This window comes from Tarenaya hassleriana, unplaced genomic scaffold, assembly GCF_000463585.1.
Source record: "Tarenaya hassleriana unplaced genomic scaffold, ASM46358v1 Cleome5, whole genome shotgun sequence".
Taxonomy (NCBI): Eukaryota; Viridiplantae; Streptophyta; class Magnoliopsida; order Brassicales; family Cleomaceae; genus Tarenaya; species Tarenaya hassleriana.
The window spans coordinates 5,004,328-5,026,286 of NW_010967707.1; the positions used below are offsets into that span (position 1 = coordinate 5,004,328).

The 21,959-nt window shown below is 40.3% G+C and overlaps 4 protein-coding genes, 1 non-coding gene and 1 pseudogene across 14 annotated transcripts; 4 read left to right on the forward strand and 2 right to left on the reverse strand.

Moving 5' to 3' along the window:
• Nucleotides 1-23: 23 nt before the first annotated feature.
• LOC104827036 (pentatricopeptide repeat-containing protein At5g01110) lies at nt 24-3,225 on the reverse strand. 6 transcript variants are annotated; one of them, XR_773865.2, is made up of 3 exons: nt 917-3,225; nt 649-812; nt 24-524 (listed from the first exon to the last, which is right to left on the reverse strand). XR_773865.2 is itself a non-coding variant. In XM_010560050.2 (2 exons), the coding sequence occupies exon 1, from the start codon at nt 3,141-3,143 to the stop codon at nt 954-956; it is 2,190 nt and encodes a 729-aa protein (XP_010558352.1). In that variant the 5' UTR covers nt 3,144-3,225; the 3' UTR covers nt 24-812; nt 917-953. The 6 variants fall into 6 exon arrangements, 1 of the variants encoding a protein (XP_010558352.1); XR_773863.2 differs by having other exon boundaries at nt 24-528; XR_773864.2 differs by having other exon boundaries at nt 24-565.
• A 179-nt stretch (nt 3,226-3,404) lies between these two features.
• LOC104827038 (E3 ubiquitin-protein ligase Hakai) lies at nt 3,405-5,412 on the forward strand. The gene is made up of 3 exons (XM_010560051.2): nt 3,405-3,780; nt 3,887-3,945; nt 4,473-5,412. Exons 1-3 carry the CDS (start codon nt 3,526-3,528, stop codon nt 5,305-5,307), a joined length of 1,149 nt encoding a protein of 382 aa, XP_010558353.1. The 5' UTR covers nt 3,405-3,525; the 3' UTR covers nt 5,308-5,412.
• Nucleotides 5,413-5,513: 101 nt separating this feature from the next.
• Nucleotides 5,514-5,586, forward strand: TRNAE-CUC. The gene has a single exon. It is a non-coding gene; the product is annotated as a tRNA-Glu (tRNA).
• Nucleotides 5,587-5,972: 386 nt separating this feature from the next.
• On the forward strand, nt 5,973-12,410 carry LOC104827039 (mRNA-capping enzyme-like). 5 transcript variants are annotated; one of them, XM_010560056.2, is made up of 18 exons: nt 5,973-6,257; nt 6,624-6,791; nt 6,976-7,102; nt 7,250-7,401; nt 7,531-7,614; nt 7,706-7,768; nt 7,951-8,082; nt 8,188-8,394; nt 8,777-8,899; nt 9,425-9,474; nt 9,655-9,817; nt 9,914-10,051; nt 10,621-10,728; nt 10,855-10,896; nt 10,927-10,983; nt 11,180-11,354; nt 11,444-11,577; nt 11,665-11,904. In XM_010560056.2, the coding sequence occupies exons 2-18, from the start codon at nt 6,663-6,665 to the stop codon at nt 11,728-11,730; spliced, it is 1,950 nt and encodes a 649-aa protein (XP_010558358.1). In that variant the 5' UTR covers nt 5,973-6,257; nt 6,624-6,662; the 3' UTR covers nt 11,731-11,904. The 5 variants fall into 5 exon arrangements, with proteins under 5 accessions (XP_010558358.1, XP_010558354.1, XP_010558356.1 ...); XM_010560052.1 differs by lacking the exon at nt 11,665-11,904 and adding an exon at nt 11,946-12,410 and having other exon boundaries at nt 5,976-6,257; XM_010560054.1 differs by lacking the exons at nt 5,973-6,257; nt 11,665-11,904 and adding exons at nt 6,264-6,534; nt 11,946-12,410.
• A 4,869-nt stretch (nt 12,411-17,279) lies between these two features.
• LOC104827040 (UPF0503 protein At3g09070, chloroplastic) lies at nt 17,280-19,589 on the forward strand. Its single transcript, XM_010560058.2, has one exon. The coding sequence runs from the start codon at nt 17,446-17,448 to the stop codon at nt 19,441-19,443; it is 1,998 nt and encodes a 665-aa protein (XP_010558360.1). The 5' UTR covers nt 17,280-17,445; the 3' UTR covers nt 19,444-19,589.
• A 546-nt stretch (nt 19,590-20,135) lies between these two features.
• The window catches only part of LOC104827459, a 2,441-nt pseudogene continuing 617 nt past the window's right edge, over nt 20,136-21,959 (reverse strand).

Consider the following 21,959-nt stretch of genomic DNA (forward strand, 5'->3'; position numbering starts at 1 on the left):
GGGAAAGAGAACGTGAGCCAACAGAAAGAATTTGGTAAATGCTCATCCATAAATAGGAACAAGCTTCTTGTGAACCACATAGATCCATTACATTTACCGTCGCCTTTGTCGAGTCGAGCACTGAGCGTTCGCTGTCCGAAAATAACACGAGAGGAGGAAAATGCCACATGCATCATCAGCGAGTGGTCCTATTTCTACAAGTTACAGACAAGACAAGACAAGACAGAAAAAGAAGAAGCTTCTGACCATCTGGTTCTGCACAACTCTCATTCCCAAACAAGGGAAATCCCATACAATGATAGTCCTTCAAATTTCCTGTGGAACTCTTGTGTTTCATCACAGAACTTCACAAGAATCGTAAAAAGCATGTTTGGGGATGGAAAGGAAAGTATCAAAGTAAAACTTGTTTTGTAGAAAGAAAGGATCATTACCCTTTTCCAGATGCCAAATGTTAGGCCTTCTTCTTTGTCTTTCTTGCTCTTTCATTACCTGATTGAAAATTTTCTCCACTTTGCTTTTGCCTTCTGCCTAAGATCGTCATAAATCCAAAACTGAATACATGGATCTGTAGGATAGGAAGATTGAAACACATAATATTTGAATCACGAAACCAAGCATAGTTGATAGAATAGGACTCGGTGCCATCACCTGTAAGATGTACCATATTTGATTAAGACACCGAAAATCAGCTTCCTCGTTGTGATTCTTGAATCTGCATTAATTGTGTAAAAAACAATCCTTTGAACTGAAGAAGGATCCACACGAATGTCTATTTGTTCCCAGCTTCACCAGCCTTAAGTCCAGTTCTGGAGCTACACAAGCAAGACACTGCAGGTTATTATTACATAAGGGAAGTGTAGGAGCAGTTCGAGCGGAGAAAAGAAGAAGAGAATGATGAGGGAGAATGCTGATCAACCTCAAAGTGCATATGCAGAAAGAAGCAAAGTAACATATCAGAATTTATCGTCAGGACTGAACCCCCTAAGCAGCATTTCGTCATGAAACCGAAATGCCTCACTCAAGTTGTCTTGAGAGACATGCCCATTTATCAATGATGTGTATGTTGACCTGTCAGGATCCACACCTTTGTCGATCATCTTCCTTAGTACAAGCTCAGCTTCTTTCATCCGACCTTGTCTGCAAAAGCCATGTAAGATCGAGTTGAACGTAATAACATCTGGTAATAGTCCATGGTTCTCCATCTTGTTGAACAAACCAAAAGCTTTGTCCATGTCCTCTTCTCTAACAAAGCCATTTATGAGGGTGTTGTAAGTGATTCTATCGGGAACCAAGCTTTTGGAAACCATCTTGTTCACGAATTCTTCCCCTTTCGTTGCATTACCCGAACGACAATAACCCTTAATTATGGAATTACAAATCACAAGTGTCGGCTTTATGCTTTTGCCAACCATTTCATCCCATACTTGCAATGCCTCAGAAACACGGCCATTACTGCAGAATCCATTAACCAGAATGCCATAGGTAATATGATTTGGAAGTATTTTTTTAGAAACCATATCAGTCCATAAATTCTTCATCATGTCAATGTCACCTGCTTTACCAAATCCGTCTAACAATGTGTTGTATGTCACAACATCGGGTCTAATTCTTCTCTGCGTCATCATCTTGAAAAGGTCCATCGCTTTGTGCATATTACCAAGCTTACTGTGGCCATTAATCAGTATGGTGAAAGTGTAAAAATCTGGCAATAAACCCCGTTGAACCATTTCATTGAACAATTTATCTGCCTCGTCCAACGTTTTATCTAGGCATAAGCCATTCAAAATAGTATTGTAAGTGACAACATCCACAACGCAACCCTCCTGAACCATTTTGTTTCTCAAATTCATAGCTTCTGACATGATACCTTTTCTGCAGCATCCATCGATAAGGATAGTGTAGATCACATTGTCTGGAACAAGACCGACATTCTTCATATTGTCGAAATAAGCCAACGCCTTACCAAGATTTCCGTTTCGAGCAAAAAGGCCCATTATTGAGCTAAAGCTAATCAAATCTGGAGCAACACTCCTTGAGATCATCTCACCGAAAATCTTTTCTGCCTCAGTTGCATCGTTGTTTCTGCAAACCTCAACCAGCAATGAGTTGTAAGTAGTAGTATCGGGATTCAACCCAGCCTTCAACATCTCACTGAAAATTTCCTTGGCTCTCTCATATTTTCCCTTCTTACAGAATCCATTTATCACAGAATTATAAGTGTAAAGACCCGGTTTCAACCCCTTGCTCGACATTGAATCTATCAACTCGAATGCCTCTTCCATTAGCCCTTCACAACAGTATGAGTTGATTAACGTATTATATGTTACAATATCCGGATAGACCCCCTTCCCTTCCGCTTCTGATAAAAACGGTCTCACCCTATCCATTTTACGATCTTTGCACAACGCATTAACCATCATATTAAGGGTATAGACATTGATGCCAATGCCACTCCGATGAATTTCCTGATAAACTTCCCATGCCAACTCTATCCATCCGATCCTCACTAATCCCCCGATAAGACTGTTACAGGCATTGATAGAAATCTGAAAGCCTTTGCTTCGAAGAACCCTGAAAGCTTCATATCCTTCTCTTAGTTTTCTAGCCTGGACATAAGTTCTAATCAACAAATCGAAAACTGAATCATTCGAACCACAGTTACTATATGTGGAGACTAAGGAATCCACGATCTCCACCCTGGAAACGCCACTTCTCCTAATCATCCTAAGAATACAAGCCTGCGCATCCGACAATCTGCCACTCCTCACCAGAACATGAATCATGGCGCTTAGAGACAAAGAAGTATGCTTGAAGTTCGGACAATTGGAGCGGACACAATCCAAAAACCTCTGACCCAGATTTAAATCATTCCGACAACGGTACAAAACCTCTACAACAGCTAAAGGGCTCAATTGAAGCAGATGATTTCGCAAAGAACCCACGTTACCTTGCTTCAAACTGAACCATATCTTCTCCACCAGGAAAGAATCCAATCCGGAATCCGACGGTTCCTGGATGGACGCTGATAGCGATGTCAGGGTTTTGAGAGAATTAAGGCGAGAGCATGAGTCATATTTGAGGGAGAACAGGGAGACCGAGGAAACGGGTTTTGCGGAAGATAGCCGGCGAACCGCCATTTTCATCGGCAGTTATCAACTGCCTCTTCCGCAAAATCAAGCTTGGGGGTTTAGCGAATTAGGGTTCTAACATGTGTACATAAAAGCAAATTTCCAAAAACATTGGACAAAATAGAGTAATTATAAAAACATGGGGTCTTCATATGAAGCATCCATAAAATATGGGGTAAAATATATACTTTACCGCTAATTATGGGTTGATTGTGTCAATCTAAATTCCTATAAGTCTATAGTTCAACTTCCTCACATACGTCTCATTACCCAATATCTGTTTACTGGTAAATTGGCGTATTCTGCTCTTCCCGGTCCTCTTTTTCGTTTTGTCCATTAGGGTTTCTCCGTAATCAATCTTTTACCAAGCAATTCCTTTTTTCCCCTTGCATCGAATATGCTTCAAATTCGGCTGAGGAGGGATACGACGGCGGAGATCGGCGGTGGAGCGAGGCCCTCGCCGGCGGAGACGGTGACTGTGGCATGTCCCGACCACCTCGTCCTCGCCGATCTTCCTGTCGCCAAAGGGATTGGTTCCGTGACGCCCACTACTGTAATCAAGCTTGTCGGTCGCCGTTCTCGCCGTCAGTTAGGGGAACGAGTTCACTTCTGCGTCCGTTGCGATTTTCCCATCGCTATCTATGGTCGCCTGGTAACTTCCCTCATTGTGGCTTGCCATTATGTTGTATTTGATTAATTGAGGGTGGATTCCTTTTTTTTTTTTACTGCGAATTGATTTCTTTTTGTTGTTGTTGCAGAGTCCTTGTGAACATGCCTTTTGCCTCGAATGTGCTCGTAGTGATTCGATTTGCTATCTGTAAGGACTTAACTGATCTAACCATGTTTTGAATCATTTAGTTTACTCGTATTGTAGTGCATGTGTAAACCCTAGTTTTCATGGTGATACGATCTGCTATTTCCTAAATCCTAAGTATGATTGAAGTGATGTCGGTAGGAATCACTATCAGTGCAAACCTTAGGTTTTAGGAAGAACCACTGAAGTATGACCAATGGCGAGTGTCTTAAGAAGCAGGTTTTTGACAATGGTTTGAAACATGGTGGTGGCAATTCTTGATGGTAGTATCAGTGAAGTGTCTTTAAGAACTGGATCTTACCAACAATGGCTTGAAGTAAGATCGGCATAATCTTGGATGATGTGGTTTGCGTTCCATAGGCTATGGGAATGGTACTGGACTTTAGATTTGCCTTCTCCTTTGCCAGGGTGAATGTGTGATAATGGAAGGTTTACATCTTTAAGTTTCAGTGGCTTGAACCATGTCAAGATTTATGGTGGCAGGATTATAAGCTGGATGATGCTTATTTCTTGTATTTTCTTCTGGACAGTTGTGACGAGCGTATTCAAAAGATTCAGACGATCAAGATGATGGAGGGAATATTCATCTGTGCGGCACCTCACTGTCTTAAATCTTTCCTGAAGAAGGCAGATTTTGAATCTCATATCCATGCATTTCACGGCGATCTTTTACAGCCCAACTCAGAGAAAGACGACGGTAACGAGTCAGACGTTCAAAGCACAAAGCAATCTTCAGCTTCCGAATCCACACTGCGAGGTCCTGTTAGGCCCCAGCAACTATCTCGGGAACAACCACCGCACAGGCAGCCAAAGGCACAACCAGGATTTGGGCAAGCCTCTAATTATCTGGCTGAATCTCCGGCTGATAACTCCCGCCCTCCAGGGTTTGAAACGGCTGGTTCCAAACCCGGTATTCTGCCCGGGAACCAGTTCCCTGAATACCCACCAATGCATTCTATGCAACCACTCAATCAGCCTATGCCTCCTATGAATCAAAACCAGGTTTTGCCCCAACCCTTTGGTTTTCCTCCATATCCAACTGACGGGGGCCAACCATTCTACGGTGGTCCCTACGAGATGCCGAGGACAGAAAGCGGATCAGACCAAGGATCTTTACTGGTTTATCCTCCAATAGCACCAATGGTGAACCCAAATTTCCCGGGACCCTATCCTCCTCAGACATGGAACCATGGAATGCCCGGTTTGCATTTCGACGCTACAGCAGGAGGTCAGGGCCAGGGGAGTCAAGGAGGCAGAAACAACCTTGAAGGCAAAGGCATACTGCCACCTCCTCCGCCGGCTCAGGTGGCACAACAGCTAAACCGGGGTCAGTTCTATCAGGGTGACACTGGAAGAACAACATGAGATGGGTTTGGAACTTGTGGTAATTTAGGAAATTCTTGTCTCCAAACTCATTTGTGATTGACGATCAATTGTTTGTTTGAAAGGAAGCAATTCTCGTTTTTTTAAGAGTGTTGTAGAGGCATCTTACGTGCTGAATTGAATTTGGGGAATCTACATGATGAACTCAAATGGATCCAATGTCAGATAACTTGGTGATAGGTCAGCATTCCGTTGTAGTCTAGATGGTTAGGATACTCGGCTCTCACCCGAGAGACCCGGGTTCGAGTCCCGGCAACGGAATTTCCTTTTTATTTGGGTCGATGGCATATTGGTAAAAAGCCTAAAAGAGCAAGGGCACTTTGTCCACGTGGTTTTCCACTCGTGTCCTTCTCGGATTCCGGAAAAGAGCCCCATAAAATTTGAGCTCCACGTTCCGGGCACGTCTGTGAATCCCACCAACATCATGAAACTATCGAATGTGTTCCGAATTCTTCTCTCTTATGATTCAGTTACGTACCCTTTACGGTTCCTCCTCCTTTTTGGTTAAAAAACCCCATCTGTTAAGCTGTTTTCTGCATCGTACAAAAACAGAATCATTTCATTTTATTTTTTTTTTGTAATTTTTATACGTCTCTCTTTATATATAATATATAACATATATATCCGGTCAAGTCTCCAGACAGAAGTGAGTAGTATATATACGTGACCTTGTCTCACTCTCTCTCTCCTCAACACCTCTCCTCCTCCCGAGCAATTTTCTCTCTCTAGGGTTTCGATTTCATTTTCACTGAACCAGTGGACCAACTGAAGCACACCTGCTTGCTGCTACTTCTTTTCGGGTTGATTTTCCCTTCGGATCCTTCATCTTCAACAGAGCTTCGGATTCCTTCCTCCACTCCAAGAATCTTCGGTCTCTTTCTTTCTCTCCGACCGGCTATGGGCGCTCCGTGATTCCTCGGATATTGCGTTCGGTGAGTTTCTGCGCTTCTTCCTGAAGCCTGATTGGTCTCGGGAGAGATTTGGAGGACTGCCGAATTGAGAAGTTCCGGTTGATGTTTCTTTGGTATTTCGGCGTCTAGGGTTTTGTTCTGTTTGATCGCTGAAGATGTCGGCGAAGGGATGCGGCTGATTTTGGATCTATTATCCCTGCTTTGTTTTTTTTTCCTGGGTTCGATTTACGGTTTCGTTCCCCGATGATCGGAGATTGAAGAAGGAATTAAAATTTGCCATATCGTTTTCTCGGTCTGTGTGCGTCATCATGCAACTGCTAAGTATTTGACTGTTGTTGTATCTTCAAGAATTCAGACTTGACAAAGGGATCTCTGTTTGTTGCACAGGAAGCAAGTGTTAGGGTAATGCTGTTCCTTGGACCTTGAATGGTTGTTACGATGGACCTAAATGCTTCACCCCAACCCGAAGAAGATGAGGAGCCCTTTGAAAGGCATATAGAAGAACATGCGGAAAGAGAAAAACGAACGGGGTCTGGGGTTGAGATATCAAGACGGGTACTACTGAATTTTACTTCCTTCAACATGGTTGCTGGCATCTAATGAATTATAGCCACCACAATTGCAGACTGTCCTCCCACATTACTGGCTATATTATAGTTAAGAGTACAATTCAGGAGTTTAATTCCTTGATATGGCATCTATGCCTCGTTTCTCCAATTGCCAAATATTGTTGTTTCAGGAACGTGAGGAAAGAAGGAAAAGAATAAGAATGGACAAGCCAATGTCTCTATCGCAGCCAGCTATGCATAATCAGTATTATCAGAATGGAAATACGAAAGCCTATGATAAAAACAGGATCCCTCAAGGTCATATCCCTTCACCGTATGGACGACATTTTTCGTTTCTGGCCATTTATTATTTAATTGCAATCATAAAATGCTTCCAAAAAGTGGTTATATCTTGAGAGCTTGTATGCATGATTTCTCTTCATGACAGTCTGTATAATACCGCAGGTTGGCTAGATTGCCCTGCTGCTGGTAATGAAATAGGGTGCATCATTCCTTCGAAGGTTCCCCTTAGTGACGTTTACAATGGTCAAATTCTCCCTGGTAGAAGGTACTCTTTTAAGCAAGTGATCCATAACCAGAGGATATATGGAAGAAAAGTAAGTTTTCGGATATTTTTAAAATTTCTTTTCTGGTTGAGATTTTGTACATGTTATCAGATTTGACTATTAGGCTTTTGTACATATTATATCTAACTGAAGTGATTGTTATGATTTACTCTCTTTCAGCTTGCTCTAGTAATCGATCTGACAAATACGAGTCGTTACTATCCTACATCAGACTTGAAGAGAGAAGGCATCAAGCATGTAAAGGTAAGTGGAAGACATACTTTTCTTTATTTTTGTATAATCTTCTGCTCAACGGTTGTAGATTGATGCATGTCAAAATTTTGATGTCTTGCAGATCGCATGCAAAGGTCGTGATTCTGTGCCAGATAATGTGTCTGTGAATACCTTCGTGAACGAGGTATCTGTCCTTTCTTAGTCGGAATATGTGAGGTTATAAATCGTCTCTGGCACCATGATTTGTTTCCTTCGCTTGATGATGAACCTGTTCATGGAAATTTGAAGTCTACTTTGTTATTGGTGCTTATGGAAGCACAACATTGTTATACTGTTTGTAGCTGATTCTTGAAAAATTGCATTCAGGTTAATCAGTTCGTCTCAAATCAAAAGCACTCAAAAAAATACATTCTCGTGCACTGTACACATGGGCACAATCGGACAGGGTATATGATAGTTCATTATCTTATGCGTTCCATGCCAATGACTGTTACACAGGTTAGTGCTCTTGTGCTTTTCTTGTTATTTGAGTAAATTTTCATATACAACATTCCAAGGTTCTTGGACCAAGAGATAGAACTCACTTTATTTGGGCTTTGGCAGGCATTAAAAATTTTTTCTGATGCCCGCCCTCCAGGGATCTATAAACCAGATTATATTGAAGCTTTGTACACATTTTATCACGAAATAAAGCCTGAGGGTATTATTTGCCCACCAACCCCTGAGTGGAAGGGGTCTGCAGAGCTTGATCTTAATGGTGAAGCTTTACCTGATGATGATGATGAGGATGGTCCTACTGCCCCTGTGCAAGTAAGCATGATTTGTGTTCATCATTTATCTGAAGTGATTGTTGTGACAATAAATTGTATGCAACATAAAAGTTCATGTACGTTACTTTATATAAAAGACAGCTTGAAACTTATTATTTTAGTAATCTCATTATTTTATGGAAACTTAAGTATTACCAAAAAGTTTATATGCCCTGGAGACAGCTTGAAAGTAGATTTGTGGAGCTTCCATCTCTTTATCCTCTTTTCTCTCCTTCTAGTCGATTTCGTTAGATTTTGGTCATGGGTGTTTATTAACGAGTTTAGCGAGTCTTTTCATAGCCAAAAAAAATCAGTTGTTGAATTTTCTGACAGGATTATTTTCCATCTCGCCTTTGTTTTTTTGTCTGGCTTTCTTATTTCAGGAAAACCATCAGGTGGTCGATGTCAGGATGACGAATGATGACATTTTGGGTGATGAAATACCTACTGATCAGGAGCAAGGTTTCCGGCAATTCTGTTACCGGATGCTCATGCTGAATATCGGGGTGGGAATGTTAAAACTTCAATCTCTTATTGCTATACTCTTGGTGTCATTATATCGTGACAAATCTCTATAAATTTATAAGAAGTATATGTAGTTTAAATACTGAGCTCTTTTGCTTTTCATAATAACTGTATTCATGTTCATGTTTGGTGCCTTTTTCTTCTTCCCTTTTTACCTTTTTGTTCTTGAAAATTCTCTTTTCATGATTTCATCTAGCTTTCTGGTATATATCTTGAACTTAAAGAGTGCTGTATCTTACTTGGGGAAAATGCCAGAGTAAATTATGTTGCCTTGAAGTAACAATGTGTTTTGGAAGACATATAGATTAGGTGTTGGAATGATACGAAAGTCTATTGCACAGCTAATGGTTCAGTTGCTCTGAGTTCTTCCTTTTTCTTATGCTTTTTTCCTCAATGGCGATGAACAAGGACACGTGTTTACTATTTCATTGTTTTCTCTATAAATCATTGCTGTGATTAGTGTGGGTTGAACATCAGCTTTCTGGTTTTAATTTTCTGTTATTCAGGGAAGAGGATGTCCGCAGTTCCCAGGTTCACACCCTGTATCTTTAAACAGGTCAGGTTTTCTGTTTTACTTTTGGTAATATTAGCTTACAATTAGGATGATTATTTATTATGTTGCTTTAACAATTGAATGGCTGAAATGTAAAGATAAATGTATGTCTGTCGTTACAGGCTTCTCTGAATGTGATTATGTTTCGTCTCACGTTTTAAGATTCAATTTTTGCTGCAACAGGGATAACTTGCAACTCTTAAGGCAGCGCTACTATTATGCCACATGGAAGGCAGATGGTACTCGATATATGATGCTAGTAACGATAGACGGGTGCTATTTGATAGATAGGAGCTTTAGATTTCGAAGGGTACAGATGCGGTTTCCCTGGAAGCCCCCAGCTGAAGTAAGTGATTTTTGGGGTTTGCTTCCTATTGTTATCTTGTGTCAAAATCCCCACTAAACTTATTGATATCTTAACATTCTTATTTATAATTTCCAGGGCGTATATGAGAAATTGCACCACTACACATTGCTCGATGGAGAGATGATTATAGATACCGTACCAGAAAACCAGAAGCAGGAGAGGAGGTATCTCATCTATGATATGGTAGCAATCAACGGCCAGTCTGTCGTAGAGGTTGGACTGTTATTGGTATTTTGTTTCTGTAATGGTTGCTTTAGCTATGCACTGGGCTGCCCATGGTTGCTTTAGCTAGTTTCGCTATACCTTAGTTTACATGAACCGATGTCAGGTTCCTTATCAACTAGATCTTAGTATATTATCGAGATACATTTAAGGACTTTAGCCGTCAATTTCCTCGAGTAGACCATTTCCAAGTTCATGTGGCATTAGGTTGAGTTTACTGTTAGGATTATCTTAGGATATGTTGTCTTTGTTTAGGATGTCTGATACGTGATGCATTAACTATTTGAGGATGGCCAAAAATGGATTGCTCTGCTCGTGTAGGACACTGCATGACTGTGCAGTTGGGATTGTGGACCGTGTCTTGTGGAGTTGCTTCCCATGGCTGAAAAATATGATTGTACAATGAAATTTTCTTGCATCATCAATATTGATCTCTTTGCATGATTTAATATAACGGGATGAGACGTTTGTCTTTCCATAATTGGGTTTCCAACATATCTGAGTGGTCACATTTGTTTTGGACGCTAATGATGAGAGCTCTATGGTTTGAATTGGACCAGAGACCTTTCTGTGAAAGATGGAAGATGCTGGAGAGAGAAGTGATAGAACCCCGTAATCATGAGAAGTTCCGAAGTCATTGCTACAGATATGAGCTGGAGCCTTTTAGGGTGTGTTATGAGAGCTACATTTTCTGGGATCGCTTGTCTATCCCTTTCTTCATTCCATCTCTCCTTGGTATAATTGTTGATGGAGCTTGGCTCCTTTTTTTTTTTTTTTTTTTTTTTTTTTTTTTGGTACGGAGAAAGCACTTTTGGTTGCTTTCTGCTGTTGAAAAGGTCTTGAAGGGTTTCACTGCTGTTGAAAAGGTCTTGAAGGGTTTCATTCCTTCGCTTTCACATGAAGCAGATGGCCTAATATTCCAGGTAACGTGAAACAGAGATTTCATATAGTAGATTTTAGGCCCGGAGAGAACTTTCTCCATGAATGTATGCGTAGGAAATTTTTGCAGTCACTCTTGTGTAAATACCGGCGTTGTGCTTTTCATCTGGAGAAAGGAGGAAGATCACTTTAATGAAAGCTATGATATGGGTGGGGTGATATCTGGTTTTCTATTGACAGGGATGGGATGACCCTTATGTTCCCCGTACTCATGAAGGTCTTTTGAAGTGGAAGTATCCCGAGATGAACTCGGTTGACTTTCTCTATGAGATGGATGAGGATGGCCGTAAAATGCTCTCTCTGTATGAAAGAGGGAAGCAAAAGGTCATGGAAGGGAATTCAGTTGTTTTTAAAGGTTGGTGTGGCTAAAACATCCATTTATACTCATTTTTTTTTGTTGTGTTAAGAGGTCACTTACAAATTCCTATTGTGTTCAAATGGTAGCGGATGATTCCGACCCTGCAAGTTACTCGGGGAAGATTATCGAGTGTTCTTGGGATCAGGACGAACAGGTCTGGGTTTGCATGCGAATCAGAACCGACAAATCAACTCCAAATGATATCAACACGTATAGGAAGGTCGGTGCTTCTATTTCATAATCACCCTTCTCTTTCTATACCGATTTTTAATTCTTCAGCTCCATGTCCCCGGTTTGCCTTACTTAGATATTACCGAGGGAAGAGAAACCTTTAACTTCATCAACTTCTAATATTCAACAACTTCCAAAATAAGATTATGCTTGCCAATTGCAAAGTGAGTATTTTCACCCACGAACCAAAAAGTTAACTTCTCCCTACGTATAGGCTTGTCACCATGCTTCAATGTATCGGGGGGCCAATGTGTCATCGTTTTCCTCCTTTTTTTTCTGGCTTAAGCTGTCGAGTAACTTTTTTTTGTGTGTGGGGGGGGGGGGTTTTGGATATTTTTTTATAAAAAAAAAAAACAGGTGATGAGGAGCATAAGGGACAACATCACAGAGGATGTGTTGCTGCAGGAGATTGTGGAGATCATTCGGCTACCAATGTACGCTGACCGAATTCAAACGGACAGTAAAGCTGCACGCCGCAGGTGATTAAACCATGCGATCTCTCTCCCCAAACTACTAATTGCCCTTCAACTCACATCCTGTTAATGTCTGGTATGTCGTACTCAAATCTGTAAAACCGGTTGGGGTTGGGGGTTGGGAGCAATAGAGAGAACCATTGCCTAATGCACATATACATATTTGAAAACGTTCAGATCAAATAGTAATATTTGTAGCAGCCAGTAGAGTGCTTTAGGATGATGTTGTTGTAATCTGTTTCACATTTTCCTTCAGAATTGGGTAGCCATTGTTTTTTCATGGAGTCCCTTGTGAACTTGTCATTGTTTCTTGATTTTATGGCAATTTGGGCATATGCATTTTGTTGTATCGATGAAGTTTTCTTCTTTTATTTTTTATTTTGAAATTGATTAAATGATAATTATACCAATCGGATGTGGGGAATAATATGGGAAAACGGAAATATAAAAAACAAACAGCAGAAAGAAAATTGTCTTTGATTATGTTCTGGAACATCCCTTTTTATCTTCCCCGCCTTTCGAATTCACTATATCTGCTTGATGCCACCTGTTATGTTGTAAGACTCTGAAATTAAGTCGGCTTATTAAAACATCTATTTTTACCGCAATTCACTAACTAAATACTCAAAATTTACACTATACAAGTTACTGAAAACAAAACGTAAACGTGCGTACACGTGCTGTGTCTCTTGTCAATCATTCTCCAATCGAGTGTAATAACGTTTTGTAATCGAATGTATAATAAAGCATACTGTGCAAATACTAAAACTCATCGTATGTATGTATATATACTTATTAGAGAAAAAGGAAAAGAAAACAAAAAAAAAACCCTAAATAAAGCAAAGCCTAGAAATTTGTCCTCATCTCGTGTGCTTTAGTAACGTGCTCCAAGGAAAAACAGTCCCCTCCTTTATCGGGATTCCTCCACTCTCTACACTGCATGTACATGTGGAGAATGTAATACGAATATGATTTTTTTTAAATATATATATAAATTCTCGCATCTTTTATTTTGATTTTTTTTTTATAATCTTTTATGGGCATTGTGTAGTCGGGGATTTGGACATGATGGATAAAGATGAATAGAGACATCCATACACACACACACACACATGTAACATCCTAAATAACTGCAATGAGATACATGGACACATCCATTATATATATATATACATGTAAACATTATAAGAGTGCGCTTACTCCACCGCCTACATGAATCAATTTCATCAAGTACATCCTCATGGTTGTAAACTCTACATTTATACATGTGTGTGTGTGTGTGTTATATTTACAAATATCGGCATATCCGCGTGCTCATACTGATCAAATGAAGTCGACCAATAAGAAATGAATCAAGAAAACTCTATACAAATGGTTAAAATGTGAATCGAAGGTCTTACCAAAGCATGTTGGGTCCAAAACAGAGGCGTATTATATTTTTGTTTTATCTTTCTTTTTTTTGAAAATGGGAAATCCAAAAAAGCAATTGATGTATTGTGAGTTGTCTAATGGTTGTGGGGGCAAAAGGACTCATAATATGATTGTCCTTCTCCGACCCATATTTTCTCTCTTGTAATGATGATGCTCTCTCTCTTTTTCCCCCTTTGCTGTTCATATATACACCGTCGTACCATGTTTTTGTGCAAAAATAAATTATTCGAATTAATAAATAAATTTAAATTTAAAAATCGATATGATCTATCTACACCATTATATATATATATATATATCTTTTCATCTGATGTATGAATCAAATAAGAGTAGACCGAAGGTCCAGGTAAACCTCCTGGTTAACGGAAAAAAAAAATGAATCAAATAAGAGTGGTATTATGCGGTATCCATGGGATGATTCCTTTATTATTGTCGAAATTACAAGCTTTATAATCTAAAAAAAATGTTTTTTTTTCCAAGGATAAAACCTTTTATATTCCCACGCGCGTCTCGCGCGTGGGATAATATGCTCCTCACTAATGAGTTTTTTTCCTTTTTCATTTTACTGACCTGATTTTATTTCTCCCGTAATATTATCTATTATTGTGCATTAGCCTGACTTTCATTTCTAATATCATTAACTCACAGTTACCATATGTTATATTTTATTTTAAAAAATATTTCGTATTAAATTTTGGAAAAAAATCCGCATGTTATCCAAACAACCGCACTGATAAATAAATATCCGCAATCAAAAAGTTTTTTGTAACAAAAAAAAATCACCCCGAGGGGACGAAATCAAGTCGGACGAATCAGAGGCCCATCCAATGGTACAACTGAATAAGCCCCTTTAAGAAATTAAGACAAATTATGAGTTTTCATTACCAAAGTTGCAAACAAACCCACTGCTATTTAAAAAAAATATATATATTGTCGAATTCTAACCGTTGATTAATTTGTACAATAATCAGTTGGCTGATTATTTTGAGGCGATAAGTCTATATATTTTTTGAATATATTATAATTCGATATTAAGATAATTTGCTGAATGATTACGACGTTAAAAAAAACGATGTAATAACTCTGCTGATGTATAAATAAATTATCAATCGGTTATTCTCCAATAATTGTGGCCATGGATGAAAAGCTTAGAACATGGAAATTATGGATAATAATGATAGAAGCATATTTGCAAGACACCATTATATAATCCGTGTCGTGGGATCCAAAGGTTTTCCCTTTCACTATCATTTCGATCCCCAATGATGCTCGTAATTCCATCATTCATTATTATCATTATTTCACCCTTCACTCAAATCGACGATGATAATATATTTTATACATTGCAATCATTCTTATATTTTTTTTAATTGGTTTTCCTTTTAACTATTTCGAGATTTATTTTTTTAACCTATATATATATATATGTGTGTGTATAATTAGCGTTGTGAAACCAAAAAATTAAATTAAGAATTGCTATAATCTATTCATTTTTACATATAAAAAAAACGTTCTCATGCTCGGTGCATGCATGGGATATCCGATGTTTGTTCATTGTATGTACTTTGAAACATGGGCATGAGAATATTGTGTTTACATTCCGATCAGTAGCTTATAAACATGGCTATGATATATATTCTTCAAGATTATCGATCGTCAATCGTATGTTAAATTTTCCAATATATATATATATATATATATATATATATATATATAGTATGTTAAGGGTGTATGTTGTCTATGAAAACGAAGTGTGTGTGTGTGTGTATATATATATGTGTATAGTATTTTAATGAGAATAAAAGAGATAAAAAAAAGTGGAAACAGAATAAATACAAAAAAAAAACCCCCACATTAATGGCATTGATTGCGTGAGGTTAATGGGATATAGAGCAATAATTATCCTCAATACGACCGTTAAATAAAATTCTCTCCAAAGCTAGTAATATAAATTAAATGAAATTATGAATACACATGTGGCGGTTCTTGTCCACACGTGCGAGAATATACTATATGTAAACAAAATATCTCAAGATTTGTGAAATTGAGCTCAATAAAAAATGCGTATTCTGATTATCTAACTCGGTACGGTTCCAAATTAATCAAATATTTTTATGTTGTTTATAATATTTTATTTTTTTTAGTAATTGAATTTCAATATCTTTCATCAAAAAAAAAAATCAATATCAACAAAAGCATATGGATATATACAAGGGATGAGACGATGGAAACGACATCGTATTGAGGCAGGAGGACGAGACAAGGAGAATGTGCGTACGTGGCGGAGTTTGTTCTCCCATGCGAGGGACAAATCAGAGGGGACGCAGAATAATTCCAAAATGAAAAAAAAAATAATAATAACGACACGTATTTACATGCATGCATCCGCAATATATATATATATATATATATATATATATATAATCGAAGAAAAGAAAACAAAGAAACAAAAAGAAAACCCAGACAAGTTTTTTTCAGAAAAAGAAAAAGTCGGAAAAGAATGAAAGTAAATCGATCATAAAGAAAAAAAGAAAAGAAAAGCATAAGATACGGCTGAAAACTGAAAGCATTCGTTCTCCATTTTGATAATTTGGGTAATTTTTTTTTTATCATTGTTTTACCCGAAAGTAGAAAAATAATTCATTTGTATATTTGCAATAACGAATACGATAAAAAGATTTAAAATATTGAACCGGTAGAGTTTGTGAAAATGGTGAATAAATCATATACTTAAATTCGGGAAAAAAAATAGCAAAAAAAAAAACGATAAAGATTTGAGAGAGAAAGCGAAAGGAGAGATGGCGTGAATTGCTTTTTCTGCTTTTTTGGCTCCAAGGGTGGAATCTTTGAAAATCCAAAGCATTCCTTCTTCTCAAGAAAAAAAATATATTATTTTTTATTTTTTATTTTTTATTTTACAAAGAAAATAATGATATGTACAGTGATGGGTTATGTATTGAGCGATAATACCTTTTAAATCACAAATAAGTATTTTAATGGAAGATGAACTCTTAACACATTCTGCATTGAATTTTTGAATAGTAAGATAGCTACTTAATTCTTATTGATGATTTGATTATAATCTCATGGTTTTGGACTCAATGATGTGTAAGAAGAAATAAATACCCTTATTTTGTATTTTGATGAAATTTGTAATTTTCAAAGAATCAAGATTCCAATTCCAACATGCGATCATATTTGTATTTATTATATAAATAGACATTCTTGTGTTTGGTACAGTTGAAGGAATTTTGTATTGATAAGTGATAAAACTCTAATTCTAGTTTACACAAGTGTTCTCCCTGCAAGTACAAAATAAACAAAAAAAAAATTATAATATTAAATAAAATCAGATGTTATAAGCAGTTTTTTGTTTGTTTGTCTGATTTAATTTACATTTGAACACAAACATATGCTTGTTCAAAAGCAGTGTGAACAATTTTTTATTTTATTTTTGTGCTAAATTGTCTTTGACAAAGCGGAAAAATATACTTTTTGACAATAACAAAGGATAAAAAATAAGACAAAATCCTAAGATGTGTGGTTGAAATCGTCATTCTTTCACTCTCCTTTCAGTTGATTTATGAATTTATAATATGTGAAATAATTTAATCAGTATTCCATTGTTAGATAATTTATCTATCAATCCTTCCTCACACGTTATATTAAACCAATGGTATATTTCAAAATCTTATTTTTTCAAAATAGAAATTAAGGCACTTTAGTTTTTTTGAAATATTTTTTCTATAATTTTTTATGTCTGTATTGGGTTTTTTTTTTTTGCTTTCCACTTCAATCTCCTTTCTCTTTCAATGTCCGTTGGAACCAGACGAAGTTTTCAGACATAACTACTCTTTCTCTCTGTAATGTTGCTGTTTGTTTCTCTCTCTATAAGCAAGCAGTGGTGATGATAATGCCATAACCAGAGTAGAAATCACTCGCCATTTCCAGTCATGAATCCCACATCGGACCCAGCCGCCGCGCTTGCTCCGCCGCCGCACCGTCCTTCCACCTCCTGCGACCGCCACCCTGATGAGCGCTTCACCGGGTTCTGTCCCTCCTGCCTCTGCGAGCGCCTCTCCGTCTTGGATCAGAGCAACAATGGCGCGGCGTCGTCTTCCTCCAAGAAACCGCCATCCATCTCCGCGGCGGCGCTCAAGGCCATCTTCAAGCCCTCCGGCGGCAGCGGCGTCGTTGCCTCCAACGGGAACGGTCGGGTCCGACCCGGGTTCTTCCCGGAGCTCCGGAGGACCAAATCGTACTCGGCGTCGAAGAACGAGGGGTTTTCCGGCGTGTTTGAGCCGCAGCGTAGATCCTGTGACGTTAGGCTTCGGAGCTCGCTGTGGAACTTGTTTAACCAGGACGAGCAAAGACACCCAACCACCAAGGAGGCCGGCGGCGAGATTGAGGTTGAGCCGAGGAAGTCTAGCGTGAGGGAGCCTGTCTTCGAGGCTAAGGAAGAAGGAGAAGCCGAAAACGAGAGCGAAACTGATCACGGAGGCGAAGACGAAGATGACGACAATGACGATGATTTCGAAATCGTGAACGATTCAAGCGAAGTAACAGGGGAGCGAGGTGAAGAAGAAATCGTTGAAGAAGACGAACAAGTGATAGAGGAAGAGGTAGAAGAAGAAAAGGTGAGTCAAGAGGAATTGAAGCCGATGAAGGACCACATAGATCACGATTCGCATGCGAAGAAATCATCGGCGAGAGGCAGCTTCTGGTCTGCAGCCTCTGTTTTTAGCAAAAAGCTGCAAAAATGGAGGCAGAAGCAGAAGATGAAGAAGCAGAGAAATGGTGGCGGCTCTGCCAGGCTTCCGGTTGAGAAACCGATAGGGAGACAGCTTCGCGATACTCAGTCCGAGATCGCTGATTACGGGTTCGGTCGGAGGTCATGCGACACCGAGCCAAGATTCTCTCTCGACGCCGGAAGATTCTCTCTCGACGCCGGAAGATTCTCCGTCGATATTGGTAGGATTTCGCTCGACGATCCTCGCTACTCGTTTGACGAGCCCAGAGCTTCATGGGACGGGCACGTGATCGGTAGGACGGCGGCGTTCCCGCCGGCAAGAGTACCTCCACCGCCGTCTATGCTATCTGTGGTGGAGGACGCGCCGGTGCACCACCACGTGGCGAGGTCCGACATGCAGATCCCGGTGGAAGAACCTCCGCCGGCAAATCCGGAGTCCGACCCGGTTGTACCGGGTGGGTCGGCCCAGACCCGGGACTTTTACACGGACTCTTCGTCGCGGCGGCGGAAGAGCCTCGACCGGTCGAGCTCGATCAGAAAAACCGCCGCGGCAGTGGCGGCGGAGATGGACGAGGTCAAACCCGTTTCAAACTCAAAGGTATCTCCGGCGATATCAGTGGAATCTTACGCAAGCTCAGTGAGGGACGACTGCTCCATGGATACGACGGCGGCCGGAATTTTCCAGCAGCCGATGAACGGCGAGAGAAAGGGCAATAATAACAATAACAAGAAGCCGAAGAGGGGGAGCAAATGGAGCATACTGGGATTCATATACAGGAAGAGTGTTAGCAAGTACGAGGAGGAAGAGGAAGACGACAGGTACAGCAGGTCGAACGGAACAGTGGAGAGGTCGCTGTCGGAATCATGGCCGGAGCTGAGGAACGGCGGAGGAGGGTTCGGAAATGCGAAGATGACGAGGAGCAACAGCAATGTGAGTTGGAGGAGCTCAGGGGGCGGATTAGGGTTTGGAGGGTCAGGAAGGAAGAGCAACGGAGGATGGTTGGAGAGGAATAGGAGTTCGAGGTATTTGCCAAAGGACGGGGAGAATGGGATGTTGAGATTTTACTTGACGCCGGTGAAGGGTGGCCGGAGATCGACAGCCGGAGGAGGAGGAGGAGGAGGCGGCGGGTGGGAGAAGACGGCGGCTAGGGCAAACAGTCACGGTCATTCCATAGCGAGGAGTGTTATGGGGCTGTACTGATGATGGATCGCTGGTTTTGTTGTTTCTTTCGCTCTTCTTTTTTTTTAATTTTTATTTTGGGTTTTGGGTTTAATGGTTGGGGTTAATTTCGGTGAATTGGTTTAATGTTCACATTCAAATGAAGGAATTGTTGGCCTTTTTCTCTTTGGGTAAACCCTAAACCACAACCAATGCACCAAATGTGAATAAAAACCCCCAGTCCTAATGGGAAATTCAAACTCGGAAGAAAGAAAATGTGATAATTATGATTTCGGAATGAACCATAATTATCATATTCATGTAAGAAATCCGCTAATAACGGTAGAATTGGCCGCGTTAATTGCATATATATTAGACTAATTTCGATTCACTAGAAACATATTAATGCGAATTCGATTTTTATTTTAAAGGGCTCAACGGACTAAATCCTACTTTGTATTGGACCATCTTAAAAAGCCCATTAAGCTATGCGAGGTTTTATTGGGCCTAACATATTGGAATTGGACGATATAAAAGCCCATTAACCCATCAGGCCGGTTTTGATCATAAAAATCGTTTGAGAGAAACACCACTATCCGAACAAACAGAGAAGTTCAAAAGATTTGACTTAAAACCCATAAAAACCCTAATCACCTTAACATAATCCCTGCGAGATACAGCAAATGAGATCAAACACGAGGCGAAGTTCCCGACGTCCCCACGTTTTACGAATCTCAACGCAAACTGCCCGCCGTTTTCTTATAAGTGTACCATTTGGAAACTTAGTGTGGAAACTTAGTGTGGCCAATAACCAAAAGAAGTGATCAAGATGACCTCTGTTCAGATTTTCATGAGGGATCCAACCCAACTTTCCTCCTGACATCGTCGCTGACGTCACCACCGTAACCAGTAGCGTGCTGAGGTAGCTCCCTAGTGACACGGTCGTCATCAACAGCGCCGAACACATACTCCTCATGGCGTCAGGAGCCTCATGGTAGAAAAACTCGAGTTGTCCTATGTACGTGAACACTTTCGCACAACCCACAAGAAAATATTGAGGAATTTTTCATAATATAGTTATCGGTACGGTTTTTTGATCGTATAGGTTGTGTGTTCTCATGTAGTTTAGGCGTGCGACTTCGAGGATGCCCGCCAAGACCATGGAGAGGATGGAGCAGACAAGTCCAATACCCATGCGTTGGAGCTGGGTGAACCCACGTTCATGTCCAGTGAATTTGCGTGCGAAAGGGACGAGGGTTTGGTCGTAGATAGGTGCCAAGATGACAACACTAAGGGTGTCGAAGAGGGAGAGTGAGGCTGAGGGGATGATGAAGTGAGGTCCCATGTGTTGATCCATGGTGTTTCCTTGAAGGACGAATAATGTGCCATTTGGTTGTACACTACAGAAAAGACGATTCCAAATACCCAAACAGGTAAAAGGCGAATCAATGCTTTGAGCTCCTCAACTTGTGTGACTGTGCACAATCTCCAAGGGTTCGGAGCAACCTTGTCGCTCTCACTATACACTGCAGCCTTGTCGAAGAATCTGTAAAGGATACGAAACAAGTATCTTGTTCAAGTTATGTTGGATTTTTTATAACATGTATCTACACTTACGTGAGTTTGCTGGTATGCTCAAGTTTGCGGCTTCCTTTGATAACGCTATCTGAATCTTCAATCTCGTAAAGAAGAGACTCATCCTCAGGTATTTTTACGTTCGATTTCTTTAATGATACAACTATGACTTGGAGAATCCTCGTGATAGGACTGCCTCCGGGCTTTTGAAGTCTATAACACTTGCTACCTGCGAAGAAAAACATGACCGCGATAGCCATTGCGACGGCCGGGATTCCGAACCCCCAACCCCAACCGATGTTCATCTGGATCCAAACAAGAACAGATGAGGAAATCACAGCGCCAATACTTGTCAAAAAATAAAACCAGTTGAAGAAAGAATTCTTCATCTTCTTTTCGTTCTCATCCGACTCATCAAATTGATCTGCACCAAACGAGGAAACACATGGTTTGATGCCCCCTGTCCCTATTGCGACCATATAGAGGGCTATGAAGAAGATATGAATCTGTCCATTAGTCGGGCTGCACACATCTCCGTTGCATGGGGGTTTGAGCTGCGGAACAGAAGCTGATAATGTCAAAAGCATCATTCCCTACGAGCAAATGGAGCATACTGGGATTCATATACAGGAAGAGTGTTAGCAAGTACGAGGAGGAAGAGGAAGACGACAGGTACAGCAGGTCGAACGGAACAGTGGAGAGGTCGCTGTCGGAATCATGGCCGGAGCTGAGGAACGGCGGAGGAGGGTTCGGAAATGCGAAGATGACGAGGAGCAACAGCAATGTGAGTTGGAGGAGCTCAGGGGGCGGATTAGGGTTTGGAGGGTCAGGAAGGAAGAGCAACGGAGGATGGTTGGAGAGGAATAGGAGTTCGAGGTATTTGCCAAAGGACGGGGAGAATGGGATGTTGAGATTTTACTTGACGCCGGTGAAGGGTGGCCGGAGATCGACAGCCGGAGGCGGAGGAGGAGGAGGCGGCGGGG